At 38.3% G+C, this 21,922-nt stretch overlaps 1 protein-coding gene across 2 annotated transcripts; it reads right to left on the reverse strand.

Annotated features, from left to right (window-relative positions):
- Positions 1-478: 478 nt before the first annotated feature.
- On the reverse strand, positions 479-21,103 carry LOC105476994 (serpin family B member 11). 2 transcript variants are annotated; one of them, XM_011733297.2, is made up of 8 exons: positions 21,028-21,103; positions 14,004-14,189; positions 12,999-13,058; positions 11,698-11,826; positions 8,257-8,374; positions 4,197-4,339; positions 3,349-3,504; positions 479-1,373 (listed from the first exon to the last, which is right to left on the reverse strand). In XM_011733297.2, the coding sequence occupies exons 2-8, from the start codon at positions 14,169-14,171 to the stop codon at positions 969-971; spliced, it is 1,179 nt and encodes a 392-aa protein (XP_011731599.2). In that variant the 5' UTR covers positions 14,172-14,189; positions 21,028-21,103; the 3' UTR covers positions 479-968. The 2 variants fall into 2 exon arrangements, with proteins under 2 accessions (XP_011731599.2, XP_011731600.1); XM_011733298.2 differs by lacking the exons at positions 12,999-13,058; positions 14,004-14,189; positions 21,028-21,103 and adding an exon at positions 12,169-12,359 and having other exon boundaries at positions 589-1,373.
- Positions 21,104-21,922: the final 819 nt, after the last annotated feature.

Raw genomic sequence — 21,922 nt, forward strand, 5'->3', positions numbered from 1 at the left:
AAGAAGAAGAAGAGGAAGAGGAAGAGGAGGAGGAGGAGGAAGAAGAAGAAGAAGAAGAAGAAGAAGAAGAAGAAGAAGAAGAAGAAGAAGAAGAAGAAGAAGAAGAAGAAGCAGAAGCAGAAGGAGGAGGAGGAGGAGGAGAAGAAGAAGAAAAAGAAGAAGAGGAAGAGGAGGAGGAGGGAGGAGGAGGAGCAGAAGGAGGGAGAAGAAGGAGAAGAGGGGGAAGAGGGGAAGAGGGGGAAGAGGGGGAAAAAGGGAAAGAAGGGGAAGAGGACGAGGAGGAGGAGAAGGAAGAAGGAAGAGGAGGAGAAGGAGGAGGAGAAAATCTATTGTTTAATTCAGTAGTATAATTCAATTAAATTCAATTCAAGCAATTGGCCAAAAATTCCACTGAAATATTGACTGAATTAGACTTCTCCACGTTCAAAGTATCCTTTTGTAAGCCATTTGATTGCTGCCATATGTTACAAGTCTTCACAGAGCTTTAAGGTATTCCATGCATTTATTATTCTCAACACAGAATTCTGAACTAAAACTCACCACATTTTATTTACATATGTAAGGAAAATATTTAAAATCCAAGCAAAGTTGAAGTCCTTCAGCTGGTTTTCTTTAAGCAGAGATGTCACGTCACTTATTCAAGATCTCACAAATATATACAAGTCAAGAAAATCTAACCACTTAAAATTTTACTCATTGACTTGATCATGTCACTGGACAGCAATCAAACGAGACACCACAGATAAGAAAGCCAGAAAGCTTTCTGCATAAATCCACCTTATTCTATGATTAACAAAGCCTTAGCTTCACAACTCATGAAATTGTTGGAAGAGATCCTACACCTGTTTTGCAGATGAGCAAACTGAGGCACAGAGGTGTGTGAGGTGTGAGCTTTTTGGCCATGGGAAAGTCACAGGATAGTCTCTGCATCTCATCTGCAACTCTGACACTTGCTCACCCCCATCTGATTAGGGAGAGGCAAGCTTGCCACAGAATAGAATTACATTGGTATGAGTGTGCCTTATAAAGAACAAGAAGGGGTGGTTCGCCTTGAACTGAGCTCGCATGGGTAGGCTTTTCACAGCGATGCTGTCCCCAGTGGCGGCTGCTGCCTCCGTGCCCTCTTCGCTGACATCCAGGTATGACTTGTGGATGGCTTTTGATAAATATAGACCCTTGGTTGGTGACATTCCAGAAAGATCAGCTTTGACCTGGTTGAAGAGATCTGTCACCCCTAGAGATTTTAACAGGGAATTTAGCTCATACTTAATTTCAAGTTTGAATCGGGGAAGATGTACTTCAACTTCTCTTTCCATCATGTTAGAAGAGCTGGTCCACTCATGAAACGTCCTCGAATTCAGCTGCTTTTCTATCTAAGAGACAAAACACAGACAAGCCCACATGAGTCAAACACATGACCTCTACATTAAATGTCATATGGTTTTTGTAATTCTCAGTGTGAGTGTTTCAACTTCATCACTTTTTCTACCTTTAATACAGTCTACTTACCTGGGAACAAAATCATACCATTAGCCACATTTTCCCTTTTCTGTCATCTGTTTCTCCTCTAAATTTCATAATTAAGCTTCTCAAGTAGGTATCCTACAGTCTTTTCCCTCAATTCCCTCAGCACATATGCTTCACTGCACTTCTCCCACTATCGCCTGTGAAGTTGTCATGGTCCTGTTTCGTGGATGGACTCAACCATTTCTTCTTGGTTCTCATATCTGAAACATTCCACGACACCCTCCTTTATGAGTGTGATTCTCGTTTGGCATCCCTGATGCCAGGATCCCTGTGAATTCTGATAGCTTTCATCCTTCTCATGCCCTTCTCTGTCACTGTCTCTGGTAGCTGCTCCTGAAGCTGAACTCTGGGCCACCTGTGCCTCTGCCCAGCATGTCAGCTCCCACATCAATGCTCAGGTTTCCCAAAGCAGCCTCAGCACTCTGACTTCTCATTTTCCTCCATCCAGTTTCATCATTTGTTTGTAAATCTTTCAAATGCCCCCCTCAGGCACTGAACTCTCCAGCCAGCCGTGTCCACAGCTCCCAGCTCCAAACCACCATGCTGTGTCACATCCCATCTTTTTAATCTAAGAATTTAAAACAGTTTTGACAACCTCTGCCTACCATGACAATATATAATCCACCATAAAATAAATGTGGTTTTTCTTCCAAAGTGGCTTTTCCTTTTGTCCTTTTCTGCCCACATCCAAGAGACCATGACTTCATGCCACAGCTCACGCTGCCCTTCTTCTAAGGCATTTGCACTGCTCTTTGCTCTGCTCAGTTTAGCAGGGCCCCTGTGATTCTCCTGTTCATCCAGCAAGGCTCGGACTAAAAGTGCTCTGCTAGGAAATCCCTTCTGACCCCTTCATTCTAATCCCAAAGTCTACTTCCAGAAAACTTTCTGCAAAGTCTAAACTGCTCCCAAACTGCTTTATGCCTCCAACTGTCTTTCACTCCAGTCAACCACAGGCCCTCAGGGACCTGATTCCCTCTGACTTGGCCACAACCATAAGCATACCTGTTCTCATGGCCACAGCTGCACTTCTGTTACTACAGCTCCCTCTCAATTGGCACCCGTCTCACTTCTGAAGCCAAATGCGTACATCCTGACCCTGCTCTTTCCGGAAGCCTTCCCTACCACCCGACACACATGCACACCTTGCTCATCTGTGCCACAGTGTTTTCGTCTCAAGCCAGCACTCCCTGGCTTACAAGCCCCTAACTGTTGGGCCATATCATCCATATGTGTGTCAGCTTTGCAGGCTCCCAGAAGTTCAGCTGTCAGAAGCACAGCCTGCTCTGTCCTGGGCAGCTTCGGCTGCAGCTGGGGAAAGGGGGATGGATCCAAACTCCTTTCACTGCCATGACCACTTCTTAATGGGTGTGGTGCACATTTCTCCACAAAACTGAGATGTTAATAATGGCTAGCCCATGAAAGTACATTACAATTGGCTCAGAAATACTGCCCCTGACGGTAAACTGGCTGAATCGGATTTCTGCACACTAGGAGCCCAAATAGCATTATAACTTCATTACTGTAGAAAGATGTCCCCTGACTATCAACCAACCAGTACTTGTGTGTATTTGTACAAAACATCACTTCCGCCTCCATGTGCCTTTCTCATGTAAGAATAGCTTGTTCTCCATAAACACATTGTCCTGAAAGGCAGAGGCCATGTGTCTCCCTGTTACTTTCGCAGCCCCTAGGGCAATCCTACTGAGGCTTAGATTGTGAATCAATGACTACACTAATGTCATGAGATACACTGTGTGTGTGTGTGTGTGTGTGAACATGCACACATGCTTTAACTGCTTTCTAGCATTCTTATAATTTTACCTGTTTCACATTAGCTGTGCCTACTGGAAGCAGAATAATCATGCTTAATTTGTTGTTAACGTAGGGCAGCTCAAGAACTTGCATCTGCGGCTCCTTTAGGAAGGCCAGTTTAAATGTTCCAATTTGATACATCATTTCCACAGTTACATTTTTACCCTGTGAAGAAGAAAAGGATTATAATTAGGTAGTATATATAGTTACATATGTGAGCACACATGTGTGTATACTGATTACTTTGCATAACATGAATATCTGCATGAACACTCTAAAGACATGGGTAAAATAGAAACTACAAAGTAGATTCCTTATTACTTCCCTTTGCAAAAATTATCCATTTTTTTAATTTAAAATAAGTCATGGTTAGAGACTGAATTATTCTAATAATATATATAGATAGCTTGGTCTACCAAAAGCAAAGTCAGGATTTCTAGCTAACATGACTTTAGTGGAAAAAAAAAAAAAAAGGATACATCATTAAATCATTTTCTTTTTAATCTTTCCTCAAGAAACTCTCTAGAAAAAAAAATAACACAGATAACTTTAGTGTGCTGCTGGAGAAAATAACCACAGTGTACATGGAAAGAATAAACCAATAGAACATTAAGAAAAGAATGGGTTTTCTTCTTTGCCAGAGAATCTTAGTATCCCAAGTCTCCAGTTGGGTGCTCTGTGATAAAAGTTATTGTCACTTAATAGAGGAAAAATTAAAATGTGTAGAAAATACAATAAAAGAACCAACAGAAACCTAGACCAATATTTTCACTAAATCACTAAATCTTTCTAAGTTGTCCTTAAATGATTACTGTATTCGCCAACATTTGTCATCAGTCTGAAAATAAAATACTTACCTCACTTAGCTGAAAAGGACTTTTAACTGTCTCTCTTTCTTGAAATTTATTTTGCCATTGTCCTTTGAAATATATGGCATTCACCAGGACCATTACAGATGAAGGGTCAATTGTGCCCTTTCCAAAGAGATTTGTGACTTTTCCTTGTGTAAAAAATAAGATAATCGTATTTGGATTTGAACTTCCTGATGATAGGGAGGTGAAGAGTCATGAGAAATTTACAGCCATTTCTTTTTTAAGACTAATTGTAAATTTGAGATACCAGAACTCCTTTCATCTCCTGGCCACGGAGCCTTCTTTGTCAAATGAAGTTTATTTCAGGGAATATTTAATGCTTTGTTATTTAACCAGAAGACAGCATCCAGGAAGTTGCCAGTATATTCATGATGGATCAATTTGTCTTACGCCTCATTATATCAAGTGATTTCTTATATATTACTGCTTATTTAAATACTATGTAATAATTTCTTGTGGCTTACTTTTAATATTTACAAGACTTTATGCTTACCAGCACTTCATTACATGCAAATATGTTAAGTATTTTAAAATATTTATTCTTTCAATGCACTACAATTAGTGTATTACAAATATGTATACAAAAACACTTCAAGTAAACACATATCTGAAAATCAAGATTCATAAAATTATGCCAGGAATTGCTTGGTAAATAAAACTGATCAAAATTAAACATCCAGCCGTCTTGGTGCATTTTGGTATATTGTGATTTATAAAACCTTTTTGGAAGGTAATCTGTTATACAATATGAAACACAGGAATATCTGAACATCAGCTTTAAGCTTCATGAAGGTTTTAATTTTCATTGAACTTCTAGGCCTAACACAATCCTAGCATGTGATAGCAATACCTAACCTTAAGTGTACAATGTGTATTTTTGGTTGGAACAGTAAATAAAGACATAAACAAATGATGAAATAACATTAATATTCTACATGAATATATAACATGTGAATCCCAAATGCACACCCATGGCAGACAACACTAATCATCTTTTCATTCATGCCAAAAGAATTTAGGCATTTTTCTAGATTCTGGGCACTGTTCTAGACACTGTAGCACTAAACTCAGACTATAACACAACTAAACAGACAAAAATCTCTACTGTCACAGAGTTAGTGTCTACCGGCTCAATTGTGGGCTTTTTCAAGTAACCTAAGTTTAAGCCTCAGACTCTCAATACAGATTTTCCAAGCAGTGACTACCAGTGGATTAGAGTTAGCACAAGAGATGAGGCATATTTTTACACCACTGTGCTAGGTAAATTAACAGATATGAAAAAATATATACACCTTTCAAAGCATTTTCTGACTTAATACAAAGAATAGATACATATGTTAATCTGGTCGCCTATTACTAAACTTGACATCTGTCAGTTCCTCAATCAAAAAGATACTATTGAGAGCTCATCACTGTTAAGTGATATAATGGGAGACAAATATATTAGAAAACATTTTCTTTATGCTAAAAGAAATCTAAAATAATATAAAGCTAAACTAGAATTATTAAGTGAATTCAGCAATGCTAATATACAAAAGTAAAGTATATACTTATACATCAACAACAAATAAACCAAAATAATAGATACCAGCTAAAATTCACCAAACACCTCAAATACCACCTAGAATCAGTTTATCAAAAAATGCACAAAACTTCAACATAGGAAAATATAAAATGTTACCAAAAGAAAAAATTAAAGAAGACCTATATAGAGGTAAATTTCGTGGTCATGGATTAGAGTTTGAATAAAGATGTATTTTCTCTCCAAATCTATAGATTCTATGTAAATCCTATTAAAATTGCAACTGATACATTCTATGGAAGTTAACAAACTAATTTTAAAATGTATATGAAAATACGAAGGATCAAGATTTGGCAAGGCAACCCTAGAAGAGGATCAACATTGGAGGGATTATACTTCCAGCTTCCAAGACTTATTATAAAGCTACTATAATTGTGGCATCATCATGAGAATAAACAAATTGACGAATGAAAGAGAATGGAAAACCCAGGAGCAGATTCACACAGATATGGTCATCTAATTTATGATAAAATTTACATTGCAGTGTAATAATGAAAGGATTCTTTATTCAATAAATAATGCCATATAAATTAGACGTCCACGTGGAATGAAACTAATTTTAAAATGAATCCTGACTTTAATAAAACAATAAAACTTCTAGAAAATAACATAAGAAAATATTTTCATGAACTAGAAAATATTTTCACGATGATATTTCTTTAAAATCATCCAAAAAATGTGTGCGAAGACACTAACTATAAAGGAAAAGATCATACATTTTATTCCTTTGAAATTAGAAACTTCCATTCATCTAAGACATCACTAAGAGATGGGAAAGATAAGATGCAAATTAGTAGAAGTTACTTGCAACATAGGTATCCAGTATGTGCAAAGAACTCCTAAAAATTTATCAGAAAAAAAGAAAAACAAACAAACCATTCTTACAAGTGGGCAAAAGATTTAAACAGAAACTTCACAAAGGAGGATATGCAGCATCTGAAAAATTGTTCAACCATGTAATTCATAAAGGAAATGCAAATTAAAATTAAAATAACTACAGTGGCTAAAGTTAACAAGCCTTACACTACCCAGTGTTGGCAAGGAGGAGGAACAATTGAAATTCTCATTTCTTGTTTGGGCAAATAAATTGACACAACCACTTAAGAAAGTTGCTTGGCATCTACTACAATTGAATGTATATATGCCTTATGACCAGCAATTCCATTCCAAGGTGTACACCCAATAAAAGTGCATACATATGTGTATCAGAGATATGTATCAAAAATATTCACAGCAGCACTATTGATAAGGGATCCAAACTAAAAATGTCCTAAGTATTTATTAACAGTAAAATGGGTAAGTATATTTAGAATATTCTGAGAATGAAATACATACTAATAAAAATGAACAAACCATGCAACGTGTAACTATGTGGATGAATCTCACAAACATATATTGGCCTTAAAAAACCCACATAATTTATGATTCCAATTACATGAGATTTAAAAACAGGCAGAACTAATAAGTGGTAACAGAAGTCAGAGAAACCTTAACATTTGGGGAAAAAAAGGGCTTATTTCTAGAAGAGGATTTAAGGGGGCCCTTGCAGTGCCTCTTTCTGATAACTTATGTCTTATTTTGCTGACCTGAGTAGTGATTCATGAGTATATTCACTTTGTGATAATTTATCAAACAGCACACATAGAATAATTTACTTTTTTATATGTATGTATATTTAAATCATAAAGTTTATTTTTAAAATCAAAATTTAAGGGATGTATTAACTAATTGTGATATGTCAATGTTATTTGGTTCCTCCTGATTCAAACAAGAAAAAAAAAAAGCCAACAGGGGAAAAATGAAAACACACTGAATATTTAACATGAAATGATTATTTTTAATTTTTCAGATGCAATAATAGTGTAGTGGTTGTATTAAAATTGTCCATATTTTTTAGAAAAACAAAGTGAAATATGTGTAGGAAAATGATATAATATCTAGAATTTGCTGCAATATAATCTTAAAGAGGTGTTGGAGAAAGGGTGAGAGATTACATGAATAAGGCCAGCCATTAGTGAGAAATGTTGCAATTGAGTGATGGGTATATAGGGTTCACTATATATTCTCTCTACTTTTGTATATCCTTAAATTTTTCCTCAACCAAATGTTTCTAAATAAAAATGAATATATCCTTGGTACCAAATATTAAATGTGCCATTTAAGAAATATTTAGCAATATATATGAGTTTTTAATTGTGAAAAGTAAATTTAAATTTAATTAATTTTAATTGCAGAATGCACCATACATTTATGAAATAGAAATGGTGTTCATTCACAGAGTCACTTTGTATATATTTTAGAACAACTGATTGTAAAGGGTATTCCAAAATATGGCCCCATTCCTTTCTTGCTGATCTGCCTATGTCAGGTGCGGACTTCAGCCAGCTTCCTCGTTAGCAAGTGGACTCGGATTGCTTATCAATACAACACAGAATTTAGAGACACCTATTGACTTATCCTTACCATTAGTTTTGTTTTCAACCCAAGCATTAATTGTTTTCCTCGTTTCTTCTGTAGACTGTTCAAAATCCACAGTTTGTAACCTGGCTTGATACCATTTCTCAGAACAGCTTAAATATTGCTATAAAAGACATGATAATTGAACAACAATTCAAAAACAGTGTAAGGAAAACAAAATCTATAGCTTGATGTATTCTAAAATTCTAATGCAGAGAAAAAAGCAGTTCCTATAAACAAGTCTGAGAGGAAGCAGAATGCATATGTACTTATTTTTAATGAAATAAATAAATTTAACAAAATCGGAAACCCTTCCAAAAGAATGTTCAGAAATGTTTTGTTGTTACTTCTGTCACATGATTGGCTGTCTTAGTTTTAAAGTGTTCAAAGCAAAATGACAAATTGCAATACAATGAGCACCTTCTGACTCTATTACTACTCTTTCCTCTTCAAAGTAGACATGGAAGCTACTGCTCTCAGATTATAAACAGGAAAACTGAGAAGAGTGGTTAAGTGACTTGCTTTCCTGAGGTCTAACAGAAGGTTGTTCCCATGATATGTATCAATCTCCTCACAAGCTGCCATAAATATAATTAATAATAAAAACATTCTCTGATGTAAATAGTTGGCATTTCTGTCAAATTTATATAAAGTGTGAGCAAAAATATCTTAAGGAATTTATTATTTCGTTCACCTATAACATATTATCCAAGTGAAAGTGGTGTGCAGACTCAGTATAAAGAACTTACCCTTTCTTTTAACCAAAAATTCTTACTCCCAAGCCCCTCCTATGTAGTATTCTGGAGCAACTATTGATGACCACCCATGGCCCTAGATTTCTACAGAACTGGAGACTTTCTGTTGTCTTTCTGTCAAGACAACAGTGATATCTACATGGACCCAAATGAATTTACCATGATGCAATTCCTGAGACCTTAGGAGCATACCTCCACAGCCCAGTGGGACCTGATGCCCCAGCATGAACTGAATAGAATGATACAAGACTTTGAGATATGGAAGATGTGCCTAGCATAGAAGAAAAACAAATCTTAACTAATGTTATGGGAAGTCAGGGACCCCAAACGGAGGGACCTGCTGAAGCTGTGACAGAAGAACATAAATTGTGAAGATTTCATGGACATTTATTAGTTCCCCAAATTAATACTTCTCTAATATCTTATGCCTGTCTTTACTGCAATCTCTGAACATAAATTGTGAAGATTTCATGGACATTTATCACTTCCCTGATCAATAGTCTTGTGATTTCCTGTGCCTGTCTTTACTTTAATCTCTTAATCCCATCATCTTCGTGAGCTGAGGATGTATGTTGCCTCAGGACCCTGTGATGATTGATTTAACTGCACAAACTGTTCATAAAGCATGTGTGTTTAAATAATATGAAATCTGGGCACCTTGAAAAAAGAACAGGATAACAGCGATGTTCAGGGAAGAAAGGAGATAACCATTAGGTCTGGCTGCCTGAAAGCCGGGAGGAACAGGGCCATATTTCTCTTCTTTCAAAACCGAATAGGAGAAATATTGCTGAATTCTCTTTCTCGGCAAGGAACAGCCCTGAGAAAGAGAATGCATTCCTAGGGGGAGGTCTCTGAAATGGCCGCTCTGGGAATGTCTGTCTTATATGGTTGCAGATAAGGGACGAAATAAGCCCCAGTCCCTCATAGTGCTCCCAGGCCTGTCAGGATGAGGAAATTCCTGCCTAGTAAATTTTAGTCAGACTGGTCGTCTGCTCTCAAACTCTGTCTCCTGATAAGATGTTATCAATGGCAATGCATGCCTGAAACTTCATTAGCAATTTTAATTTCGCCCCGGTGCTCTGCCCTCATTTACCTTGTGATATTTTATTGCCTTGTGAAGCACGTGATCTCTGTGACCCACACCCTATTCGTACACTCCCTCCCCTTTGAAAATCACTAATAAAAAATTGCTGGTTTTGCAGCTTTGGGGGCATCACAGACCTGCCAACATGTGATGTCTCCTCCAGACACCCAGCTTTAAAATTTCTCTCTTTTGTCCTCTTTCCCTTTATTTATCAGACCGCCCAACACTTAGGGAAAACAGAAAAGAATCTATGTTGAATTATCAGGGGTGGGTTCCTCTGATAAACTATGAGCAAAATCTGGGCCTCAGAATGAATCTTGTCCTGAGCTGGATCCAACTGTGGTTGAAACAACCTTAAGTAACTCTCCATAGCCCAGGAGATGGATGTTTTTCCAGCCAGAATCCTGAAATAACAAGGTCCCTCTCATGACATAGTTCAAGACAATGTTCATGATGCTAATGAGGACCTTCTCACTTCAGGAACAGATGCCATAATGATCATCCCAAATCCACATTTATCTACTGTTATGTGTGGGTCACTGTTTTGAGAAGGCAAAGTCATGAGAGGGAGTATCCCAACTCGAAGGACCATGATTGTTAATCCCTGCCACTCTAGACACTCTCCATACATCATTCCCTATATGCTTCCAGGGCAGTAAAATAAAATACCCTCTAAATGTCTATAATACCTACCCCAAGTTGCAAATATTTTGACTATCAGAAGCTCATCACATCCAAGACATAACCTGATCTACCAGGCCAGGGAAGAACATTAGAAACTCATGGTTTCATCCAGCTTCACGCAGATGGCATTTAAATAACCCTAGTCAAACAAAAGCTTGCATTTCACCTCAATCATAGCAAGATCATGTAGCAATTAAAAACAGGAAGATGGATTTGGATAGGGGTCAAATCCAGGTTTTGCCATTCAAATATCTCTGTGACTCTTGTCAGCCTGACTTTTCAGAATCTGCTTCACAGTCTGCAGAATTAATGGACATTTTACACCCATATCTTAGCACAATGTGAGGATTATAGGAGATAATGCCTGTAATGAGCTAAGCAGAATGACTGGCACAGAGTAAATACTCAATAAAACTACATAGGGCCATGGTGTTGGGAAAGGGCATAAATAGTGTTAGAATATTGGAGCTACATAGAACTAAGCCTAATCCTCTCATTTTAAAGATAGAAGTGACTTGCCCAAAGTTATGTATTCTAAATGGAAGCAGAACTCCTGTCTCTTGGCTCACGGTCCAATGTAATTTCAACTACTTCTTGATACTCCACTATTAAGAACCTCTGAAAATGATATGAAAAATTGGTTTTGTTTTTCTTCTGGTCCACAGGGATGATTCTTACCTACTTTGTTTTGTGCTTCATCCCTGACCTTGGTTCTTGGACAGCATTAGGGATCTTGAAGAAGCCATTTTTATGTAATATTTTATAACTTTACATGAGAGTTTCAATAAATCCATTTCACTGAAACTGTAAGTCAGCTCAAATTCAGCCTCTTAATGATAAACGTTCTCACTCTTCATCAATTTTGTGGTATGAAATTCAGAGGATGCCAAGAAAGTTGTTGACCATTCTTCCAAATGGACTTACCTGATGGAATGCCATTGTCTTTGTCCCGTAGAGCCTGTTGGCAATGCTGAGGGTATAGTTAGAGTCTGGCTGGTTGATTTGAGAGAATAAGACACCAAACTCGGAATGAATTCTTCCGGCTTGGCTGCACTGAAGCATTAGTAAACAAAGAATGGTGTATTAAATTGCTTGATTTTTGCCATTGGAGAATGATAACTGTCTAGACAGCAAGGTGTTTGCCTCTGAATAAAAGGGCTGTGAATACAAGGAAATTAGTTTAAAGCATTTTCTTCTTTGGATTTTCACTAGCACATTAATTTCACCACTCTGTAACTTTAGTTGCAGTCTGTGTGCAGAATTGTAAGTTACTGCATAATACATGTGTACTTGTGGTCCTAATGATTTAATTCAAAGGCAGTTTTCATAAATAAACAGATCCTAGTGGGGTATTCAGGGCAATAATTCCAGTGTTATTGCTGCCCTTGTACTTACAGAATCGTTTCTCTTCTCTTTCACACTTTTTTCTACGTCTCCATTTTTCATGTGGTCATTTGATCAAATACCTCAGCCCTTCACTGAACTTAGTTTACACACTAATTTGCTTCTCAGTGGTAGCAATTCTGCTAAGCTGCAGCTTTGTTGCATTTGAAAGATGGCTAAGAATTTATGGACATTATAGGGAATATGCCTATATTCCCTAAAGCGTTCCCTAAAGCAAATGTTCATGAACTATGGACTTAGAACTTTTAATAGTCAGCTGGGTTCCGTGAAGTTGGTGTTCTGTGAGGCTATACGCATTTGTGTATTTTCTCAACCAATCACAATCAAACAGAACTATTTTCGTGTAGGAGTTCTATATAATTTTGATGTCAAAATGAATCCTTCTACTGGAAAAAACTAGAGACCATAGTCCCACAGCGTGTGGATTGAGAAGCATCAGGCCATGTTTTCCCAGCACATAATTATATGGCCAAGCATCAGGGTCCTTTCTCAGTCCCCACTCTAGACAGAAAAATCTAACACCACATAGACAAGACTGGCAGACTCAACGTAGGGCACCCTCCATAAAGGAACAAAAAAGCTTGAGTAAGGATGGCAATAAATCAGGTAATAAAATCTAAGAAACTTTACTATTGTTATTATCATTATCATTATTATACTAAACTCTACAGGCTGTAGTTATCATCAGGAAGGTTAAAGGGGGACACATAGCTGGTTCCCTCATGGACAAAAGAAGGAGTTCTTCTACTCAATGCTCAGACAATTATTTCATCCTCCTCTTAGGTTAAAGAGCATTTGACAACTCAGCAGTATTATCATACCTTAGGTGAGTCCTTGAACCCTGGTTTTAATGAGTCTACAGTATGACGAAAATGAAGCACCTAGAAAAGAAAAAAAAAGGATCCATTGGCATCAGAAGCAATGTACAGTCTATCAAGGTTGACAGTTGTAAGGATCTATTTTTCTATTTTAGATCAAGACCAATAGTGATAGCTAAATTTAATAATGTTGCTTTCCAAATCCTGAACTAAGTCTTTACATATCTTATTTAACCTTCCCAAAAACTGTATAAGTAGATACTATTACCCTCATTCTATGTTAGGGAAATTATAAGTTTAAGAGAGATCGAGCAGCTTGCGTCAGACCACTGTCAGGCTCCAGGGACTAATCTCTTATCCGCTAGACCCTTCTGTCCCTACTGCTCTTAGGCTGATAACTAAAACAGTACCCAGCACAAACAATAATAAGATTTGCAAGTATCCTAAGAGTTGTTAAGTGATATTCTTCTAGACTTTCCACTGCAATAAAAATATATGTAATGGGAAAATCTCTAATGTTAGCCTATATAACCTGAAAAGTCACCTTTCCTTTCTGAGTCTCAGTTTTCAATCTGTAAAGTGTGGATAACAATTCCTAACTGTTATGAATTTGAAACATAATCATGAAAATTTTTTTAACTTGGTAATGTCTAAAATAGCATTACGTTTATTGTAAATTTAACCTTCTACAGGGCAATCATAGTAACTCTGTCACGTTTAAATCACTGAATGAAGAGACCCTAAAAGTAAACTGCAGAGATTTATTTGTGATACCACTGATAGTAAAAAAGAGACCACGTGTTGCTTGTATTACATTGCTTGCACTACAGCATACTCCATTAATCACACCATTATCAATTTTTAAGAAATATGATTTACTCAATGTGTTTTTTTTTCTTTCTCAAGATGGCAATTTTATTGGTATAAAGATAGAATTAATTTGGCTGACCCAGAGCGGGTGCATGAAAGACTTCTGGGCCCTGAGTAAATCTCTGTGGAATTCCATACCTTCTCCAGTTGCTCTGCACTCTCTCCCCTGGCACCAAGGAGGACCATGCTTAGAGCATAAAGCAGACTTAGCGGAGAAAAGAAGATGTTATCTCCTATGTTGTTACTGTTCAGCTGTTTGAACACATCAAGGCAAAATTCAACATTAGCTGTGCTGAGGGAACCCATTTTTATGCCAATGACTGCCTGAGAACAGAAGGAAAAAAATTCTCAGAACATCACTTGAAGTTACAGATAGTATCTGGAGTTCAGTTATTGCATTTCATGGGTTTAAGTATCAGGGCACACTGCTTCATGAAAAATTACATACCTTTATCACAATTCTGAGAAATTCATAAATGCTAGAGAGGGGAATTCACATTAGTGTTACATTCCAATGAACAGAAGATTTACTATTCCTTCAGCCAATGGTTAAAATCTATCTTACTATCATTTGTGTACATTTTTAAATAATCTATAATTGTTCTGGAGCGAAAGATGAAAAGGAATTGGATCTTTGCATTTTGAATTTCCATACTTTAAGACATTCCTCACCCTGGAATTTGTGCAGTAAAAAATCTTGAGCTACACAAGATCAGCCAATCAAGATATTTCCCACTAGACCACTCACTTTGGCAGTGTCACAGGAGGAGAACATCTCCATCTCAGTCGTTTTTGTACAAACGAGTTGACAGCACTTGCAGAATTTCCAGCTCGTTTTTATCTCCTCAGTGGGGCCTCATTCCCTGTATCCCTCCATGAATGTCAGACAATACTAACAAGTAGGTCCTGCCATAAGAAAGTGGTCAGAGCTCTCAGCCTGGAGGCCACAGTCGTCATGTTTACGAAAATAGAAATGGAAAAGGAAAATCCAAGAGAAGAAAAGATGATGCTGGAATATGTGTTATCTCAGGACAAGAATATGTCAGGAAAGAAGAGTTCATTCTATTCAGTTCCACAAACATTAATTGAGCATCGCTCACTGTAGAGAGCTATGGATATAAGAATGATCAAGAATAGTTTCTGCTCTCAGGGAGACTTCATTCTTCAGGAGCCTCATTGCCATCAGACACTTCCTTCTTTTAACTTCGGAGTCATCATTCTCTCTTGGTCCACAGCCTGCCTCCTTGACTGCTCCTTCTCAGTCTCTTTTGCAGAATCATTCTCAATTTTGAACCTCTAGACATCACAATAAAGCAGAATTCAGATCTTGAACCTCTTCTCTATGAACACTCATACTCCAGGTGATCTCATCCAACCTCATTCCTCCTAATATCTAATTAGGAGGAATGTCCTAATGTCACTAATATGCTATTAGCTCCTGTATTTATGCTTGCCTTGAATTCCAAACCCATATATCCAACTGCCTACTCAACAACCCCACTTGAATGTCTAATATATATCTCAAACTGAACATGTCCAAAAGCGAATCCTTGGTTTTCTAATTCCTCTCTCCAGCCTGCATCCCTCACAGCCTTCTTTACCTCTGTAAATGATAATTCTATTCTTCCAGTTTCTCAAGCTAAAAACCTTGGGATCATCCTTAAGTACTTTCTCATTCTTATTCAATCAGTGAAAAAAATCCTGTTTTCCCCATCTTTGGAAATATTCCCCATCTGCACATTTCTCATGCTCCCCAGTTTTAACAGCATAAAGGTGCTCCTGAATTATTTAAATAATCTCCTATCTTCTTTCTACTCCAGTCTTTATCCTCCTCCATGATATCTTTGATAGACTAGTATTTTTAAAGTATCAGTTAGTTAGGTACTCCTCTGCTCAAAAACTCCACTGTCTTCCCTTTTACTCAGGGAGGAAGCCAAAGTCCTTACTGTGACCAACAAGGCCCTCTGTGATCTGGCCCTGGCCACCTGTCAGACCTCATCTCCTACCACTCTTCCACCAGCTCACTCCCATTTAGCTATGTCACCTCCTTGCATATCTTCAACATAACAAGCACATTCAACATCAGGGCATTTGCACTTTCTATTCCTCTTCCATGATGTTCTTCCCGAAGATATTTGAATGGTTCCTTCCAGCAGTTTAATCATATCTGTTCAGACAGCATCTCATTACTAAGGCTGTCCCTGACCATTCATTCTGTTTGAAATCTCAGCCTACATCCCATCATTCCATTACTGTAGCACATACCACCACCTGGCTTACTACATATGTATTTATTATCTGATTCCCTTCCCTCTATAGTACATTAGAGCAAGGACTTCATTTTGGTTTTACGTTTTATTCCAGCATCCAGACAAGTCCTATCCATAGAATAGTGACCCAGTACATGTTTGCAGAAGGAAGAAATGAAGAAGAGAATTTCAATCCAAGAAGTACTGTGTGATATGCTGGTATGCACATAATCAAGTAGAGAGGAGAGACACAGAACCAAACTGAGAGTTATAGTTAGCCTTCCTGGAGGAGATAATATCCCTGCTGCTTCTAGAAGAATGAAATAAGCATCATCCATGTATATACATGTAAGAAGAGCACTCCTGTCAGAAGGAATAGCATAAGCAGAAACTCAAACACCTGAAAGATAAATTTTATATTATAAGTGCATGAAATAAGAGTCCAAAAGTGGTGGGCAGTAGGGCCAAATATAGGCAGGACTATGGCCTTAGAAGCGTGGCATGTCCCTTGATGAGAAATCAGAGATCACACCCTACATAGCTCATGATGGAGTTGGGTCCTCATGTCACCTAGTCAGAAGTTCATATCATCTTTCTGATCATCAATTTATAAATCTCTCTCCTTCTCTTCTTCTCTCTCCCTGGACAGCATATTTAAAAAAAAACAGGCTGGCTGCCCACCATTCAGCCCTTCCCTTTCACTCCCTTGTTTTGTGCTAAGAGAACTTCCTTTGATGCAGATTTCATGCAGCCATGTGCTTCAGAGGAGGCGTCACCCTTCCTCAGGCCCCAAGAGCAAGCCTGGATTAGTCTAAGCCAATTGAGGGAATTCTAGGTCCCAAGTTTCTAGTGTAGGAGTCAGAAGGTGCCATAATTCGTACAAGAAAGACGGGAGAGGTTGCTGGAGGGCTTCTGGAAAAGGCTTCCGATAAGAAGAGATCCACAAGAGGAAACCATCCCTCTTCTTCCTCTCACAGTTGGGTTATCTGCATGTGTCTACTACTGCAGCTGCTATTTGGTGACCACAACGAAGGTAGTTTAAGAGGATAAGCCAGGATTTCAGAGGAAGGATGGACAGAACTTGCATTCTCGATGACACACCATTGAGTGAATGGATTACCCAATCCTGGATCTGCCCTAGCTTGAGATTTCTCTTCATGTGAAACAATAATTTTTTCTTATTGTTTAAGCCATTTTAGTTGAGTCTTCTGTTACTTGCAGCTAAACGAATTCTAACTCACTTCAAGGGTTGTTCTATACACCCTAGTTCACTAGGGCCAATTAGCCTACTTACTCCACATTCACCGTTGTGTAGCATAGTTACATTATTCCCTTGTTTAGTCCACCTGGGATACAGAAATATTTGGTTCTTTTACCTTCCATCTTCTAGACTACAGCTTTCCCCTCTTTTAGAATCCAAGTCTAAGCATATATGCTATAGGACACTACGACAAAGGCCAATACATTTCCCGGCCAATACGTATTTATCCCAGTTGCTAATGATACTACACCAAGCCTTGACCACACTTTTCTTTGCTCTTGACAGTTTTTTAAAAATATGACAGAAAGGTTTTACTAATATTATTTTGCTAAAATACAACTATGTACCTCTGGCAGAATGTTTTCCTTCAAGGTGATTTTAATACAGCTCTCTGGATTACATGTGGTCATGACAGTGTCTTTGACAGCCCTTCATTTAGTTACTTTAATAATGAAAGCACTTCCAATCGTGAAGTATATCCAAGTCAATTGCTCTTCACACTATGTTCTGCATTTTAGTGAACTAAGTAAGCTAGTGGAGTTGTATTCTGGAAAGTAATGTAAATGTATTTATCTTAAATTTATATCATGTTGTTGTTATAAAATCGCCTATTCACATATCATAGCTATTGTAGCCCTGCAGTTACTAGAGCACCTAAGAAAAGAGTTTGGAATATGCTGATAGGCCACTTACTGTGTGGGAGGCACTTTTATTAGGCTGTTTATTTGTTTGTTTCTTCTTTTATAACCACAAGTACACAAGGTTGAGGTCATCACATACTCTGGTTCTTGGCAAAAGCCATCACTGGATTACAAGGCCATTCTCTTCTTTACTTATGGCCTTTGACCCAGGTCATTTCCTTTCTTCTCCACCACCACAGACACCACTTATAATTTGTTTAAAGCATATTCTTTTATTTATAGGTGTTTCTGTAAAACATTGATTTCCTCATCTTATGCATTTTTAAATTTTCATAAATGAAGTTATGTTAGATAATACTTAACATAAGTTTCGAGAGGCTGAGGCAGGTGGATCCCTTGAGCCCAGGAGTCTGAAGCCAGCCCGGGCAATGTGGCGAAAACTCCGTCTCTACAAAAAATTTAAAAAATAGCCAGTCACGGTGGCACATGCCTGCAGTCCCAGCTACTCAGGAGGCTAAGGTGGGAGGATTGCTTCAGCCCAGGAGGTCAAGGCTGCTATGAGCAGTGATTGCGCCACTGTACTCCAGCCTGGGAGACAGAGTAAGACCCTGTCTCAAACCAAAACAAAGCAAAACAAAAAAATACAAGTTTTCACATACTTTTCACTTAGTACTATATTTTTAAGATTCATCCATGTTATTCTGGGAACATAGTCCGTACCTTCTGACTGCTCCATTCTTTTGCTTCCACCATATTCATTTGCCAACGACAGATACCCAAATGTTTTCCTTCTTCATGCCACCACTAACAGTGCCATGATGAACATCAGCACACCTACTCCCTCACACAGCTGTGTAAGAATTTCTTTGTAAAGGAAATGGCTAACTTACAGGGTTCATGTATGTGCCAGGTACTACATGTGTATTATTCAGAATCTTGAGTCTTTCAGGGTGAGTGATAATGTTCGCCTCACTTCATAGTTAGATCTTACAGCTCTTCAAGCATTGAGCTCATAGTACCAAGAAGGAATACTTCAGGTTCAGGTTTTACTCAAAAATCATTGGCAATACATAATTATAATGAATTCAAATGAACTTTGTATTAATTATAGTTTGAATTAGAATAATTCAAATTCTAATCAATAATATTAAAACTCTGTCTTGCCAATAGACATGCTAAATATCAAACGAACTTTGTTTATTGGCAAGACAGAGTTTTAACTATATTATTAATGTAGTGCCAAAGTGAATGGGCTTTCTTCATTCATTTCCCAAAATTCTACCTTTCTAGCTGTTTGCAGAGATCTTTCACAATGGAATTTCTATGTTAATCATCTATTTAACTGGTTTTATTGACAATTCCCTCTACATCTGGGTGATTGTCTTTGCACCTGCAGAGGTGTATATGGATGGATTGACGGATTTTGGTTCATTTAATATGTTGGTCTTCCTCACTACATTGAATATTCTTTAAGGGCAGAGAAAATTCATCTGTGAAATTGTCAGTGCCTTCCACATTCACCCAGGAATCAATGCTTGTTAGGGAAACCAATATTCTGGATATTTTACAACTTCAAGTCTAATTAATGTTGCCTAGTCCGTTTCAGGGAAGCAGAACTCATGGAAGGCAGAAGTCCTAAGTCTCCCAGAATTTTATCAAAGATCTATATGGACCCCCAGAACAGCCCACTCACATGATAAGGGAAAATTGGCTGTGTCTTGGGAAGAAAAAAATCTTCTTCAAGCAAATGAGGTGTGCCATCTGGAAGTTGTTATGACAGAAATGAAGAAAAGAAGGGTATCTGTCACTATAGCCCTTCAAGGTTGAGAAGAGGGATTTCTAGAAGAGAACTCTATTTGGGATATGTGTGGAAGGGAATACATCTTATCTTATCTGAAGGGATACTAACACTAAAGGACCGCAACAGACAGAGGGTCTGGTTCTGTCCTCTTGGGGGAAATAATCTCCAAGGGTGGTTAAGGCACCAGCATCTTACAATCTGTACCATACCCTAGGTACGTTCTTCCCCTCTTGCAAGACTCTTCTCTCATGACCACTTATCTAGCACCTACCTCTCCTTCCCTAAATCAGAGCTATTCTTTTAGTCTCACTCTCCGCCCTACAACTTTGTGAATTTCACATATGCTCATTCCTAAAAATAGTAGAAATTTCAGAATGTTCACATAAACATAAACCATGATATTTTACCTGCATGTACAGAATACACATATTACTTAGGAGACTAATTTTAAAGCTATAAGAGGAAACTGAGAGGCAGGAAAAGAAAGAAATTGTCTCCAACACATAGTGATTAATAAGGCTAGCATAGTAAGTTAAGATCTTCTGGCCGGGCACGGTGGCTCACGCCTGTAATCCCAGCACTTTAGGAGGCCGAGGCGGGCGGATTAAGAGGTCAGGTGATCGAGACCATCCTGGCTAACACGGTGAAACCCCGTCTCTACTAAAAATACAAAAAAATTAGCCGGGCGTGGTGGCGGGCGCCTGTAGTCCCAGCTACTCGGGAGGCTGAGGCAGGAGAATGGTGTGAACCCGGGAGGCAGAGCTTGCAGTGAGCTGAGATCACACCTCTGCACTCCAGCCTGGGGGACAGAGCAAGACTCCATTTCAAAAAAAAAAAAAAAAAAAAAATCTTGTAAAGAGCTAAGAAGTGTTTCAATACACAAAGGCCACAGCATGCATGACTAGCTTGTGTTTTGAATGAAGATTAGTAAGCAGAAAATATCAACAGAGTTCCATTCTACTAAACAAAGATCTGAAATCAAGTCAGCCTACCTCAAGATTTTTAAATGCACACTATCAATGATATCAAAATATGCTAATGTATTTATCAAGGGATCAGCAAAAGTCATACTCAATTAAATAATAAGTTAGTTGCCCCTTCACTTGGTTCATTATGCAACCTGTCCAAATGCTATGGTTTACTCTTATTTATTGTCCCCTTTGACAACAAGCACAGTTGAGATAATAAAGTACAGAAACATTTCTCTTACCTTTGTTACTTTCCAGTGGTGAAGTTCACAGTGTGGCAAGTTAGACTGGAGCTGCGTCCCTCAAAAGGAAATATAAAGCCTTCATATTTTGCCCCTCCCTTTTCATTTGTGTCCTTAGTGATTCAGCTCTTCACCTGCTGGTTGGAAAGTACAGCCCTGAAAAGGAAGTCCATCAAGAGCTTCTTTAAATCCCCAGAGCCCAGCATGGTGGCTCATTCCTGTAATCCCAGCACTTTGGAAGGCCGAGGTGGGAGGGTTTCTTGAGGCTAGGAGTTTGAGGCCAGCCTGGGCAACATAGTGAGACCCTGATCTCTATTTTAAAAATTAAAAAATAAAAATAAAATTTTTAATGAGATCCCCCAGAGACTCCCAAGATGGCCAGCGCTTTTTAGAGAAGCGCCCAGTTCTTTTTCTATTTATTTATTTATTTATTTAGTTAGTTAGTTAGTTATTTTGAGATGGAGTCTCACAGTCTGGAGTGCAGTGGCACCATCTCGGCTCACTGCAACCTCCACCTCCTGAGTAGCTGGGATTATAGGCGAGCACCACCACACCCAGAAATGTTTTATAGTGGAGACAGGGTTTCACCGTGTTGGTCAGGCTGGTCTCGAACTCCTGCCCTCGTGATCTGCCTGCCTCAACCTCCTAAAGTGCTGGGATTACAGGCGTGAACCACCATGCCTGACCCTGCACCCAATTCTTAACCTCCTTCTGTTTTACTAAGGGAAAACATTGACAAGCCTGGCCTCTATTCAAGAAGAACAAGCTGTCTGTCAAAGAGATTGCCATCAATCCAACAAGTTGGCAGTGCCATATGCAAAATTCCAGGGATCTCCAGTGTCCGTGCACATGGTGCAAAGCTACTCAATAGGAAAGGTCCCAGCTGTGGCAGACG

Source organism: Macaca nemestrina, chromosome 19, assembly GCF_043159975.1.
Source record: "Macaca nemestrina isolate mMacNem1 chromosome 19, mMacNem.hap1, whole genome shotgun sequence".
In the NCBI taxonomy this organism is placed as follows: Eukaryota; Metazoa; Chordata; class Mammalia; order Primates; family Cercopithecidae; genus Macaca; species Macaca nemestrina.